The following is a 13,594-nucleotide window of genomic DNA, read 5'->3' as shown; positions in this document are numbered from 1 at the left end:
ACTTAAGCGCTATGGTTGAGTCTTGAGAAATTACATAAACTCGAATTAAACCCAAATTTTGAATTTAAAAAACATGTGTTTCGGAAATATTAATTTTGGCAAATCTCTTACAAGTTTTTAAGAAAATGCTCGTTAAAATTATTTATTTCACAAAAATCACTTAATTGATTGCTTAATCTTTGCAGCGGAGATTCCGGAGTTTGAGTTTTGAAAACCAAGATTCTAATTTGATAAATCATGTACTTTTGTAGTTTAATGATAAAAACACCAAAATCTGACGTAAATAAACCAAACCGTAAAGTAAAGTCCAAAAACAAATTTACAATTCCAAAAGTTCAAAATTAAATTAAAACATAAATAGTCTTATTTTATTAACCAGGAAATTAATCTGAACTCTTGCGCGCCGCCCAATCCTAAGTTTGTTGATTACCTGAGAAGTCAGAAAAATGGGTTGGGCTTACAAAGCTCAATGTGTAACTTAGCCCATGCAAACAGAATAGATAGCAAAATTACACAGAAACCAAAAATCGTACAGAATACACACCATGACATACTATGCGATGCAACATGATAATCAGATCAGATACAAATGGTATGGGATATCATGCGATGCAACCCTTAATACATAACAGATACATATCCTACCCCCATCCGCTACATACCATCTCCATCCATCCCAACACACCATATATGGTAATAAATACCCATCCAACCCCACACACTAATAAGTGAGCATATGTCACTATACAAAAATGTGCAGTCAAAGATGTCAGAAATAATACAGTAACCCGCCAAAATCAGATATGGGTGGTCAAGCCACCAAAAATGCAGTTTAAGTGCCATAACAGATGTATATAGTAAAAACACCAAATAAGGCAGATCATTAAACTGTCAACACTTTTTCCGTCACATAATTATCTCACCCTAATACACGTGTACTAATTAGCATAACCAGATATTCAGATGCATATAGATCAAACATGCTTACATATCAGAAACATGCTAATGATATACTCAGAATTTTCAGAACAGATACAAAATTACTACAATTAACATGCTTTCAGAAAATACTCATACAAAGACATAACCACATATTCATATACTAAAAACATGAATATCACTTAGAAAACCCTATAGTATGCACTCAAAACACACTTCGAAACACGACCCTAACTAAATTTTACAGAAAATAGGCCCACACGAGCTGGCACATGGTCGTGCGGCGTTGACAGTTGGTTTTTGGCTTTATGTCATTCACATATTTTTCAAGATTGAGGTACACACCTAATTGTTTTTAGACGCCAACACAACAACAGCAAATCTAGTACCTAGAATGACACCCAACTTACGGATTAGTGATAAAAACGAGAATCGACCCTTGCTTTCTAAAGCATTCAGCCTAAAAATCACAAGACATCCAGTCCTTGTAAACTAAATTATCACAAACCAACCCCTAATATGAGCATTTGATAACTTACCCTTTGAAGAGAAGACTGTCGATACTCAACCCGATAGCGGAAAATGCGCGACTTGATTCTCACCTAACAGAATCATACATTAGGAATGATTAGGCGTCCATTGTTACGACAAACCGAAAAATAACATTCTCAAAAAGTGAGCGGATAACACATATCACTGAAAGGAGTTATGATTACAAATCCTATTCCCTCTTACCACTTACGAGCAAACAATGAACTCTAGAAATGGACGTTAGCACAACCCATTTCAACAGTAGAGAAAAAGGAAGAAAAATAAGAATAAAACGGAAGAAGAAAGAATAAACAAGGGAATAGCATAAAAGAATGCACAAGATTCAAACATAAGACCTCTAGGTAAGCTAAAGCCTTACCACTAAACCAAGAAGCTCCTTCATGCCAACAATTACCCAAAATTTAAAGATTTGTTAGATGTTCTAAGTCAAGAGTTGGAATAAAAATAACAAAAATTAAAGAGAAGAGATTTGAACACAGGACCTTAGGAACATAAACAAAACAGTTATCCATTGAACTCAAATCAATTCACTTGACATGATTTAACAATTCAAAAACAAAAATTTTGGGTGTTACAACTCTCCCTTCCTTCAAAAAATTTTGGCCTCAAAATTTACCTAACTCAAACAGATGCGGATATTGTTGTCGAACCGAGTCCTTTGGCTCGTAAGTGGTGTGCTTAATACCTTGATTCCACCACAGAACCTTAACCAAAAGAATGTTATTCCTTCTCAAGACTTTAACTTCTCAATCCAGAATCTGCACTGGTTCCTCTTCAAAAGTCAAATCCAGCTGCACCTCAATCTCATCAACTAAAACAATATGAGATGGATCAGACTGATACCGTCTTAACATAGAGGCGTGAAACACATCGTGTATGCGGTCTAACTTCAAAGACAACTCCAACTAATAGGCAACTGGCCCCCACTTGTCTCAAAATCCAATAAGACCCAATAAACTTAAGGCTCAACTTGCCCTTAGCCCAAATTTGAGGACCTCTTCCACAGAGATACTTAAGGAAAACCTGAGGCCCATGGACAGGTCTATTCTTGGGTTGCCTTTGTCTTCTTTTTTTTTTAACATTTTAGTTAGTATTTCTATTAAAAAGATCATTTCAACTCCTTATTAAAATATTAATAGTTAAATTTGATTTCTTCTTCTGTTCCAATTGAAGGTGTTGGAGAAGCTAAATTTATCAAAGGCATATCCACTTCTTTTCTTGATGAGTCCTTTGATAATCGTTGTGAAAAAGGTTTTCCAGGTATGAAGTTATCTGTGCATCCGTGACATGGATTTATGGATTACACGTGAGTTCGAAGCAACTGGGAATAGTTTTTTTTTTTTTTGTAAAAGCAGGAAGAACCAAATATTAAGGCATGGAAAAGTGTAAAATGAATGTCAGTGATGGAAAATAAGATTGAAGTTCTCAACGAAACACCCAAAAGCCCTAATCTTCGAACATTGTTTCTTTACAAAAATTGGTTGGAAGTGACCAGTGATGGTTTCTTCTAATTTATACCTCAACTAATTGTTTTGGATTTGTCAGGAAACTTGGGATTACGAGCGCTGCCTACGGGAATTTCGAAATTGATTTCGCTAGAATGTCTTGATCTATCATTGACTGCTATATCAGAGTTGCCAATAGAGTTGAAATCGCTGACAAAACTAAAAGCGTTGGACTTGAGGTGTATGAACAATCTCATTAAAATCCCACAACATTTGATCTCTAGTTTTTCCAGGTTGCAAGTACTCAGAATGTGGTTACCGACAAATAGAGATTATCAATATTTTGAATGGGGGTAATGAAAAGCTTATAGATGAATTGAAAGGTTTCCAACATTTGAATGTACTATGGGTACAGATAAAAAGCATGTTTTCTCTAGAAAGATTCCTGAGCTTTAACTTGTTTCGATGTTTGACCCTAGCACTACTCCTTATTGATTTTAGAGAACCAAAAGTATTTGATGTTTTATGTCTAGAAAATCTGGAGCGTCTAGAGACACTGCAATTCTTTGATTAATGTGAAAATATGGAGGAGATGAAAATGGAAAAGCTGCATACCTGGGTTTCTTCAGGTACTAATTATACTTCAAACTTTCATACATTGAGCGAAGTTCAAATTATTAAGTGTGAGAAATTGAGAGATGCGGCTTGATATATTTGGGTGTGACAAAATGGAAGAAATATTGAATGAGGGAAAATTTAGTGAAGTTGCAAGTGTAATTGAAATTCCATACCTTAAACCATTTTGAAGCTTGAAACACTTGAGTTAGAGTTTCTACCGGAATTGAAGAGCAGATATTAGGATGCCCTACCCTTCCCATGTCTGAAACTTATTCATATAGATGACTCTGAAGAACTAAAGAAGCTTCCTCTCAACTCAGACAGTGCAAAAGGGAATCTGCTCACCATTGAGGGAAGCGAAGATTGGTGGGCTAGAGTCGAAAGGGAAAGTGAAGCCACTCGAGATGCTTTTCTCCCTTCTTTCAAGTCTATTAAATATTAGACAATCCTAAAAATTGCAAAGTGGTTCATTGTTGTGTGATGTTTGAATATTGAGAAAAAAAAAATTTACTTGTAGTTTGCAATATCTGTATTAAAAAATTTTTCCAATTAATGAAATTGTAGCTTCAAACATAAGTAATTTGAATGAAAATTAGAATTTCTATTATTATCAAATAAATTTGTCAAAACCTTTTTGATCGACTTTTTTTATTTTAAAAGGAACTAAAATGAAGTCGCCACCAATCCTTTTTATGAGGTATGATCGAATCACCTCGTAATTTGATCGTTTTAATAAAAAGTTTGATTTACTAAAACAACGATTTTTGGTCTACAAAATTCATGAAATGAGTTCGGGAGTCGGTTACACACGAGAAAAGATTAGCACCCTCGTGATGCCCAAAATTGGTACCTAGTTGATTACTTGATGCCTTTAGTGTCGAAAATTAAAAATTTGGAGAGAATTTAAAATACAATCCCTTATTAAGACATTACTTAACTAAATTAATTTTCACAAAAATGGCTTATTTCAAGTTAATCGAGAAGAAAGGATTATGTCTCATAAGTTAAGACACAATGCCTTAGATCCTTGAGAACAAGAATGAACGTCATCTGATCATCACTTAAATCTTGTTTTTTTTTTTATTTTAAAGTAAATATTCGACTATCTTGGTTTTAGAAGGAAGTCATATTCCATAAGTTAAGAATACGACTTTTTTAATTCCAAAATAATGAACATAACCTTGATTTGAAAAATTTTTCTTTTTTGTGCCACGTGCAAAGACGAATGTAATACTTAAAGTAATATGTATTTAGCTTATTCGGCCAGAGTATAAAAACGGGTAAATGTATTTGAACACGGTTCGTGACATGATTCTTGCGTGTTCTTTGCTGTTCTTTGTAGGTGGTGGTTGAGGAGCAGTTGATGGTGGCAGAGGCTAGGAGCGACGGCGGCACTAGGGGTTTTTTTTTTCTTTTTTTCTGAAAATAGTTTAAGTTGTTAGGCCATTAGAGTTTTTTTGTTAATTTGGGCCGTTTGAGCTTGATGTAATTTGGGTATGACATTTTATAAATGAACTGAATTGTTTATTAGACTTTTATTTATTAGGTTTTGTTTATTATATTATTTTTATTTAGTGGACTGGGCAGAATTTACTTGTTACAAAATTCATTCAAGTAATAATTGTGACAACAAAATTGAAATTTTCACTTAAAAATCCGATAAATCTTACTAAAAATATTGATATAATTAATAATGAAAGAAAGAGGATGGTATCTTAATGGTTCAAAAGATGGTTCACATTTATGGTTATATTTTATATTAATTGATATAAGGTAAGCACATACGTTACCATAACAGACCAATTAACCCAAACTATAATAGACTCTCTGAATCTGCTTGCTTTATCTTCACTATTCATAATCAAAGCTCTAATGGTTGAAACCTCATCTTCTTTAGCTTTATTTCATGTGCATCCTCTTCATAACTGTGCCACAATCGCCTTCCACCTCAATCTGTTCAAACCCCGTCTTCTTTGACTTTTCCACGTTACCTAACTTTATTTTTGACTCATTCACAAACAATTCACTTTGCATCCACATCTCATTCAGTTTCCTTCACCAGAATCATGGGCAATTAATGCTGCTCAGTCCAAATTGGTTTAGAGAATTTCATCCTTCGTGGCTTAGATTCCATTGCTGGACATGCTAATTACGTGTGCAAGCTTCAGCAAACCCTTCCAACTTTATCTGCTGCTCTTCAAGAACTGAAGGCACAAGGAACGACCTGCTAAGGCAGGTTGATCTTGCAGAACAACGACTATTGAAGCCATTTGAGCAAGTACAGCTATGGCTTTCAAAAGCAGAAACTATGATAACAGAGGCGGAAGAGTTGATTGCAGATGGCCCTCGACAAATGAATAACTTGTGTCTCGGCGGCTGTGCTTCCATGAATTACTTGTCTAGCTACAAGTTTGGTAAAAAGGTGGCCGAAATGCTTCAAGAAATAAGTGATCATAAGAGTAAAGGAGTTTTTGAGAAAGTAGCGGAGAATCAGCCCGCAGCTTCAGTGGTAGTTAGACCTGTAGAGCAGCCAGTTGCTCTAGATTAATCCACAATCCAAAAGGTATGGAGCTGCATCGTGGATAAAGATGCGGGGATCATTGGCCTCTATGGCTTGGGGGGCGTTGGCAAGACAACTCTCTTGACCAGGGATTCAAATAACGGAACGTTTTTAGAATAACGGCCGTTATATAGCGGTAGCGCCGCCGACCGAAACCGCTATTGCTGAAAATAACGGAGGGAAGCGGATTCACACCGATAACGGTGGATAGCGGCCGCAATTTAACGGATAACGGACAATTGCGGCAATAACGGGCCGCTATTCCCGTTATTTTCCGTTTCCGTAAATTAAAAAAAAAATCAAGTTGAGAAGAAAGACTGAATAATTGTACTTCATAATAAAACAAAAGACAAGGGAATATATTCCCTCCCAACCTGCAATCAAAACAAAGTAAAGTAAAAGACTGAATCTGAAAGTCGATTAAAAAATTCAAAACTCACTCACAAACTCACATTTCACAGATTCACAAGCAAAGGCAAAATATATTTCTTCATTCTCCATATTTCGGCAAGGCAAAAAACACAGCCACAGGGCACAGGCAGCAAGCAAAGCAATAGATCAAGTAAGTAGAGAAAACTAACCGTCTAACCAGTAAAGTACTTGCATGTCTTGAATCTGCAACATAGAGTGATTTTTTGATATTTTTATCCCTAGATCTATATTCTACACAAAAAAAGGGGGGGTTAAAATGTTTTCGGCGATTTCCGACCACCGTGCACGGCGGCGCCGTCGCCGGTGATCGGCGGCTGCCACGGTGGCCGATGGCCGGATTCTGGGCAACGGCAGAGAAGAAAATAATTGAGAGAAAAAGGCAAAAGCAAGTTTTTGAAGAATGGCAGAAATGAATATTCTGAAAATTTTTTCATTTAAATAGGCCTTCAAAACGACGCCGTTTTGGGCAGGCCACTCTGGCACCAAAACGACGCCGTTTCGGCCTAACCCGCGCACTTACCCGACCCGTTTCCTAGGATCCGCGTGTTTTTAACAGAAGGGTTAATTGCGCTTTTAGCCCTTCCTATTTTTTATTATTTACAATCAAGCTTATTTCTTTTTTAATTTTGTCCTATAATTTATTTCGTATTTCAATTTGGTCCACCTTGAAGCTGTGCGTTTTGAAGGATGGGGATTATTTCCCATTTGATCCATTTTTGTTATTTGTGCATTCAATTTGGTCCTTTTTCTTTTTATTTATTTCGGATTTGCCGCAAATTTATGTTTTAAGTTCGATTTAGTCCCTTTTTGTTATTTTTGCTATTTTATTATTAAATTAATTAATTTAATATTACTATTACTATTATTATTTTTCCTTTTTTATTTTATTATTTATTTACTTGTTATTATTACCATATTATTAAAATTTAATTAGTTTTGCATTATTATTTCAATTATATTTCTTTTCATATTTATTTACCTAAATATTTTAAATACATTTATTTTATTATATCATTTTATTTATCTATATAGTATATCCTTTCATATAATTTTTAATTTTAAGATTTTTATTATTGTTATTATTATTATTAATACCATCATCATCATCATCATCATGATTATTATTATTATTATTATTATTATTATTATTATTTATTACCAGTATTATTATTATTAAATTTTTTTACACAATATTTATTTATTTCTATAATATTAGGTCTTTACTTTAGCTTTAAATTTTGTTTACTTTTTTGGTATTATATTGTTGATAATATAACTATATAAGTAATGAGTTGCTTATATTTCTAAATATAATTTTATGTTTCTTATATAAATAAAAATAAAGCATGCCACCACGTGAAGAGTTCCCGACTAAAGGATTGGAGGGTGCACCAAGTAATGATATAGGTTGGCACTTTGGAACTCTAGTGCCAAATGCGAGAGGAAGTATCGTATGTAAACTTTGTGGTAAAGTTGTGAAAGGAGGAATAACACGACTGAAAGAGCACATTGCTCATAAAACCGGCAATGTTGCACCATGCCCTAATGTTACTGGTATGTGATACTTTATTATTATTATTAAATGTTATTGTAAATTTATCAATAAAGATTATATATAATTGATAATAATATAAAGTGTGAATTATTTTTATTTTATTAACAGGTGTCATTAGAGAAAGTATGATGAATGTACTAAAAGAAAGCAACACAAAGAAAATAGACAAAAAGAGGAGAAAAGATGAATTCTTATCTCAATTAATAGAAGAGGAGGATGAGCATGAGGGATTCATTGATGAGGTTTCTGCTATAAGGCAAGCAACTCGAGAAAGTATCCAATCACAACACGAGTGGCATAGAAGGGAAGAATTCAGACGAAGTACTGGTGGTTGGGATAACATTTATGAAGAAGAGCGATCTTCTCATGGATCAGCTAGAGAACATAATAGAGAAAGAACAAGTAAATCTATTCTAGGTGAGTCTGAGTTTACCTTAAGGGGAGCTATACCTGAATTGGTTAGAAGCAAAAGTTCAAAGCAACCAAAGGTCAATGACTCTTTTTTAAAGAGTTTTCGAAGGAAGATAGGTGAAGCGGTATCTAAATTTATAATATATGAAAGACTTCCTTTTCAATTAGCAAGCTCTCCATGGTTGTATAACTTAATTCAAGTGGCAACAGAAGTTGGACAAGGTGTAAAGCTCCCAACACCTTATGAGGTTTCAGATGTGTATTTGGAGTCAGAGTATCAACGAGTTCATGATTGGGTAAATGTACTAAAGACTCATTGGAAAGAATTGGGTGCAACTCTAATGTGTGATGGTTGGACCAACAGTTTGAATCAAATGCACATCATTAATTTCCTTGTTTATTGCAGTAAAGGAACCATTTTTTGGAAATCGGTAGATGTCTCAAGTGTCCGTAGTAGAGATGCTGAATTCTACTACCGTTTGTTAGATTCAGTTGTAGAAGAAATTGGAGAAAATTACATTGTCCAAATAGTGACTGATAATGAGGCAGCAATGAAAGCTGCTGGAAAAAAGTTAATGTTGAAAAGACAACATCTATATTGGACCTCATGTGCAGCTCACTGTTTAGATTTATGCCTTGAAGATATTGGGAAAAAGCCCAGTGTAGCAAAAGTGTTAGATGAGGCAAAGAAAGTGACTTGCTTTATATACAATCACATTTGGACTGTTGATTTGATGAAGAAGTATACACAAGGGAAACAAATACTTCGACCCGCTCTTACTCGATTTGCAACTCATTTCATTCAACTTGAAGAGATAACAAGACAAAAGCAAGGTTTGAGAGAAATGTTTAATTCAAAGGTCAGTATTTTATAATTAGTTAATATAATTACTTAAATATAGTAACCTTTAGTGATTTTATTAGTTCCAAATAATTTAAATTATATTATTTTAAAATTTTTCTTATGAATATATAGGAATTTAAAGAATCAAAATGGGGAAAGCAAAAGTCAGGGCCTGCTTATGAAGCCAAAAAAATTGTTTTGGGAAAAGATTTTTGGAAAAAAGCCAATGACCTCATAAAAGTTTATGAGCCCTTAGTAAGAGTATTGAGACTTGTGGATAGCGATGAAAAACCAACGATGGGCTTTATTTATGAGGCTGTTGATAGGGCTAAACGAGCAATTCAACAAAATTGTCGATATTTCACAGAGTATGAAAAGATTATTGACAATAGATGGAATTTTATGCATTCCGACTTGCATTCAGCTGGTAAGATAAAATATTTCATATAATTAAGAACTATTTTTATATTTTATTATTTTAAGCTTTAGATTATTATTATTTGATGATATTCTTATAAATTATACTTAGGTTATTTTCTCAACCCTCAATTTCAATTTGGGGTGGAGCATTCTGAGAATGTATTAATAGAAACATTAGAAGGTACACGATCAGTAATTGAAAGATTAGAACCTTCTATGGATACTCAAGTCAGAATGGTTAATCAGGTTAGATTCAACTACTATTATTTGTAACTTAGTTAAATAATTTGAAATAGAATTTTTATTTTTATTTTTACTCTATCTTTTATTTATGCAGTTGTTATTATTTAGAGATAAACATGAGACATTCGGTACTCCACAAGCACAAAGAGCTTGGAAGCAAATGAATCCGGGTAAACAGTTAATTGAATTATTTAATTTAATTTATATTATTTAATTATATTGTACATTTTAAAGTTATTTTGAAATTTAAATAATATTATGCAGCTGAGTGGTGGATGATATATGGCACATGTGTTCCCGAATTACAAAAATTAGCAATTAAAGTGCTTAGTCAAACAACTTCAGCATCAAATTGCGAACGAAATTGGAGCACATTTAGTTATATTCACACCAAGGCAAGAAATAGGTTAAAGTATAAAAAACTTGAAAAACTAGTGTTTACCTATTATAATATGAGGCTTAAGATGAGGCATCAACAAAGAATGAGCACTGATGATATAAATGCTAGTTTTAATCCTATCAGCCTTGATTATATCTTTGAAGATGTTGATCCACTATCAGAATGGCTTCATGAGAAAGAGAATCCATTGTTAGATGGTGAAAATGCCGGTGTGTTGCCTGTGGATACCTCTGATGATGAAATGGATGTTGATCAATCGCAACAACAAATTTTGTCTCATTCAAGTTCTAGTTCAACTCCAAGTCAGAGTGGCGATGGACCCGATGGTGGTGGTTTAAGTCCAATTGATGAGGATGACGGATATAGTGGTGATAGAGGTGAAATTAGGTCTTCTAGTCAGTATGGAGGAGAATATGGGGGTGGTACCACTGGTGGACATTTTCGTGACAGATCAGAGTTTGATGGAAATATGTTTCCTGAACCTAGGAGAGATAGAAGTGAACCTAGAGCTCCATCAAAGGGAAAAGGCAAGAAGCATACTTCTATAGGCTCTTCATCTGGTAGTGGTAGGAGATCGAGTTCTAGTAACCTTGGGTATAGTGATTCATCTACTAGCACTCAAGGTTTTTATCCACCAGAACAACCTTCACATGGTTATCCACAACCATATGGTTATTATCCACCATTTCCTAATTATGGTGTGCCATACCAGCCTCAAATGTATCCTCCTCCACCAATGTATCACCCACCTCCACCTTTCATGTATCCTCCTCCTCAAATATATCCTCCATATCAATTGAATGAAAACCAAGGTGAAAATGTTGCTTTTTTTGGATATATTTTTGGACAAAGGCCAAGAGAATCAAGTCAAGAACGCTCCCAAAGTGAAGGTGAAGGATTTGATCTTCCTCGTCATTCCACTAATTGGTGAAAACTAAATCGTGCCACTATCATTATTTGTAAGGTATGTTTTTTTTAAAGAAATCCTTTGTTATTGTTCTTAATTTTGATGATATTAAAACATTTAAAATAATATATATCTTTAGATAAATGAATGAAGTATATTTTATGAAAAGATAATGAAGAATCGAAGCATGTTAAATTATATATGAAAGTAGAATGAGATGAGAATAAGTGGTAGGAAATAGGAATAATTAATGAGAATCTATTCATTAATTTATCTATTCCTTTTTTCCTTTTGCAGCGTATTTATATCTTCACTATCTTCAAAGCTGTCAAGAAATATTGAAGACATCTCTCATGTATGAATTCTCAATTCTTTTATTTATAAAAACTTTCAAACTTATTAAATATGATAAATGTTTAATATTTCTTTTTTTTTTACTTTGTTATTAGTTAATATAACATTCTTAGAAAATTCGTAAATAAATATAAGAATAATTAATGATTATAAAAGTTGTGTTCTCATGTCATATTAATAAAGGTTCATAAGTGTTAGAAAACACTCTAAAAATCATTAAAAGTGACTTTTTATAATTATAATTATAATTACTATGTTTTACAGTAAGTTGTGCGAATTTGAAAAAAATTCACGACCGCGATACCCGCAGTGACCGCAATAGCGTCCGTTATGTCCGCGACCGCGACAAACGCGACGCGACTGAAAACGCGACCGCGACCGCAATTTAAATCCCTGCTCTTGACCAAACTCAACAGCAAGTTCAGCACCACACCGAATGATTTTGAAGTTGTTATCTGGGCGTTGGTGTCTAAAGATTCCGGTGTTGGAAAGATTCAAGATAGGATTGGTGGAAATCTTGGGTTTTCAGATGACTCACGGAAGAATAAAAGTGTTGACCAGAAAGCTCCAGATATCTATGGGGTGTTGACCAGAAAGCTCCAAATCCATTTGAAAGATAATTTAATTAAAAATAAAGAACATGTAGGGGCGTACACTTCCAAACTCAAAACTCAACCAACAAGAAATAAACAAAGCTTTCGTTGACATCAAAGTATGATCATAATATTTAAATAAATTGATTATTATTTATGCTTTCAAAATTTTCCGTACAAAACAAAATACATTTATTTTTTTTATGAAAATTAAAATATTAATAGCTTAGATTCTCGTCTCCATGTGCTTTTGGATTAATTAACACTCTAAAATCATAGGTCAAAAAAATTAAAAGCTGGTGAGATGGTAGGGGTATTTCCTATCTTAATTAGTAGTTGAGGATTCAATCCTCGATCTGGATATGGAGCAGTTTTAAAACTCGCGACCAGCATCTACCCTTTAATAGGTTTACAGAATGCGAATGATTAATTACTGGATTTGCTCAAGTAAATACTTTGAGAAATAAAAAAAAATCAAAATCTAATATTAATCTTAATAATGACTTTGAAAGTGAGAAGATATATAATTAAATTATGTTTTTGGTTTATTCGTACAGCCTTTAATAATATTATAAGTGATCATATGAATCAAATAATGTAAAAAGTCAAAAGACTAGACCCATGAAAGGTGAAGGCTAGACTACAGAATGCGGAGGATTAGTTATTGGGCTTGTTCTGATAGATACATTGAGAAATAAAAAAAGATATATATATTTTGTTAATAAAATTAATATTTTTATAATTTTGTAAATGAAATCTTTTGTTTAAGGTTCAATTGTAAATGAAAAAAGAATTTATCCTTTATTTTAGTTTTTTTGATGTAGAGAATAAATTGAATCGACAATGAGGTGTGTTATACCGGTATCTCATCTCGTCTCTTAATGATTTGGTTGAGAGTTTGGTTCTCGCTGACGAGAATGAAACATATTTCGTAGTCAATCATTTACCTCATTTGAAAAACTAAAACAACATAGATAAAGCTAGAATTTTTTTTAAAAAAAAAGAGCTAAAATTGAAACATAAATTTTTATAGGGACCAAAATATAATTTTATTATCTTATAACCTCACAAATTTAAAAGAAATTTATTCTATGATTTTACCATTTTTAAGTCAAGACCTCTACCTACTCTTGATGTCACCTATTAGAAAATTAAGTGTTACTTTGATTAATGTTTTCAACCTGTTAGATCCGATTTGATTTAAAAAAAAACCTATTGAAATAAAAAAACGTACGGAGGTTGGGTTTAGGTGAATAAGCAACATCAAGAAATTTCCCTACAATTTTTTGGCCAATCTCATTGGCTATTGCTTTCTCTTCTC

At 33.3% G+C, this 13,594-nt stretch overlaps 1 protein-coding gene and 1 long non-coding RNA gene across 3 annotated transcripts; one reads left to right on the top strand and one right to left on the bottom strand.

Annotated features, from left to right (window-relative positions):
* Positions 1-152: 152 nt before the first annotated feature.
* On the bottom strand, positions 153-4,031 carry LOC107961533 (uncharacterized). Its single transcript, XR_001701318.2, has 3 exons — positions 3,728-4,031; positions 1,479-1,541; positions 153-430 (listed from the first exon to the last, which is right to left on the bottom strand). It is a non-coding gene; the product is annotated as an uncharacterized lncRNA (long non-coding RNA).
* A 2,149-nt stretch (positions 4,032-6,180) lies between these two features.
* LOC107937254 (uncharacterized) lies at positions 6,181-12,101 on the top strand. 2 transcript variants are annotated; one of them, XR_005915174.1, is made up of 9 exons: positions 6,181-6,676; positions 7,892-8,100; positions 8,210-9,372; positions 9,489-9,783; positions 9,886-10,022; positions 10,114-10,189; positions 10,284-11,383; positions 11,624-11,681; positions 11,945-12,101. XR_005915174.1 is itself a non-coding variant. In XM_041096232.1 (8 exons), the coding sequence occupies exons 2-7, from the start codon at positions 7,893-7,895 to the stop codon at positions 11,348-11,350; spliced, it is 2,946 nt and encodes a 981-aa protein (XP_040952166.1). In that variant the 5' UTR covers positions 6,181-6,676; position 7,892; the 3' UTR covers positions 11,351-11,383; positions 11,624-11,752. The 2 variants fall into 2 exon arrangements, 1 of the variants encoding a protein (XP_040952166.1); XM_041096232.1 differs by lacking the exon at positions 11,945-12,101 and having other exon boundaries at positions 11,624-11,752.
* The last annotated feature ends 1,493 nt before the right edge of the window (positions 12,102-13,594 follow it).

The sequence above is a fragment of the Gossypium hirsutum genome, chromosome D06, assembly GCF_007990345.1.
Source record: "Gossypium hirsutum isolate 1008001.06 chromosome D06, Gossypium_hirsutum_v2.1, whole genome shotgun sequence".
NCBI lineage: Eukaryota > Viridiplantae > Streptophyta > Magnoliopsida > Malvales > Malvaceae > Gossypium > Gossypium hirsutum.
This window is presented reverse-complemented; position numbering and strand designations above follow the sequence as displayed.

Coding starts and splice junctions, on each gene's coding strand:
- LOC107937254 (XM_041096232.1), top strand. CDS start 7,893: ATGCCACCACGTGAAGAGTTCCCGACTAAAGGATTGGAGGGTGCACCA. Junction 9,784..9,885: donor TTCCGACTTGCATTCAGCTG/GTAAGATAAAAT, acceptor AATTATACTTAG/GTTATTTTCTCAACCCTCAA. Junction 10,190..10,283: donor TTGGAAGCAAATGAATCCGG/GTAAACAGTTAA, acceptor AATATTATGCAG/CTGAGTGGTGGATGATATAT.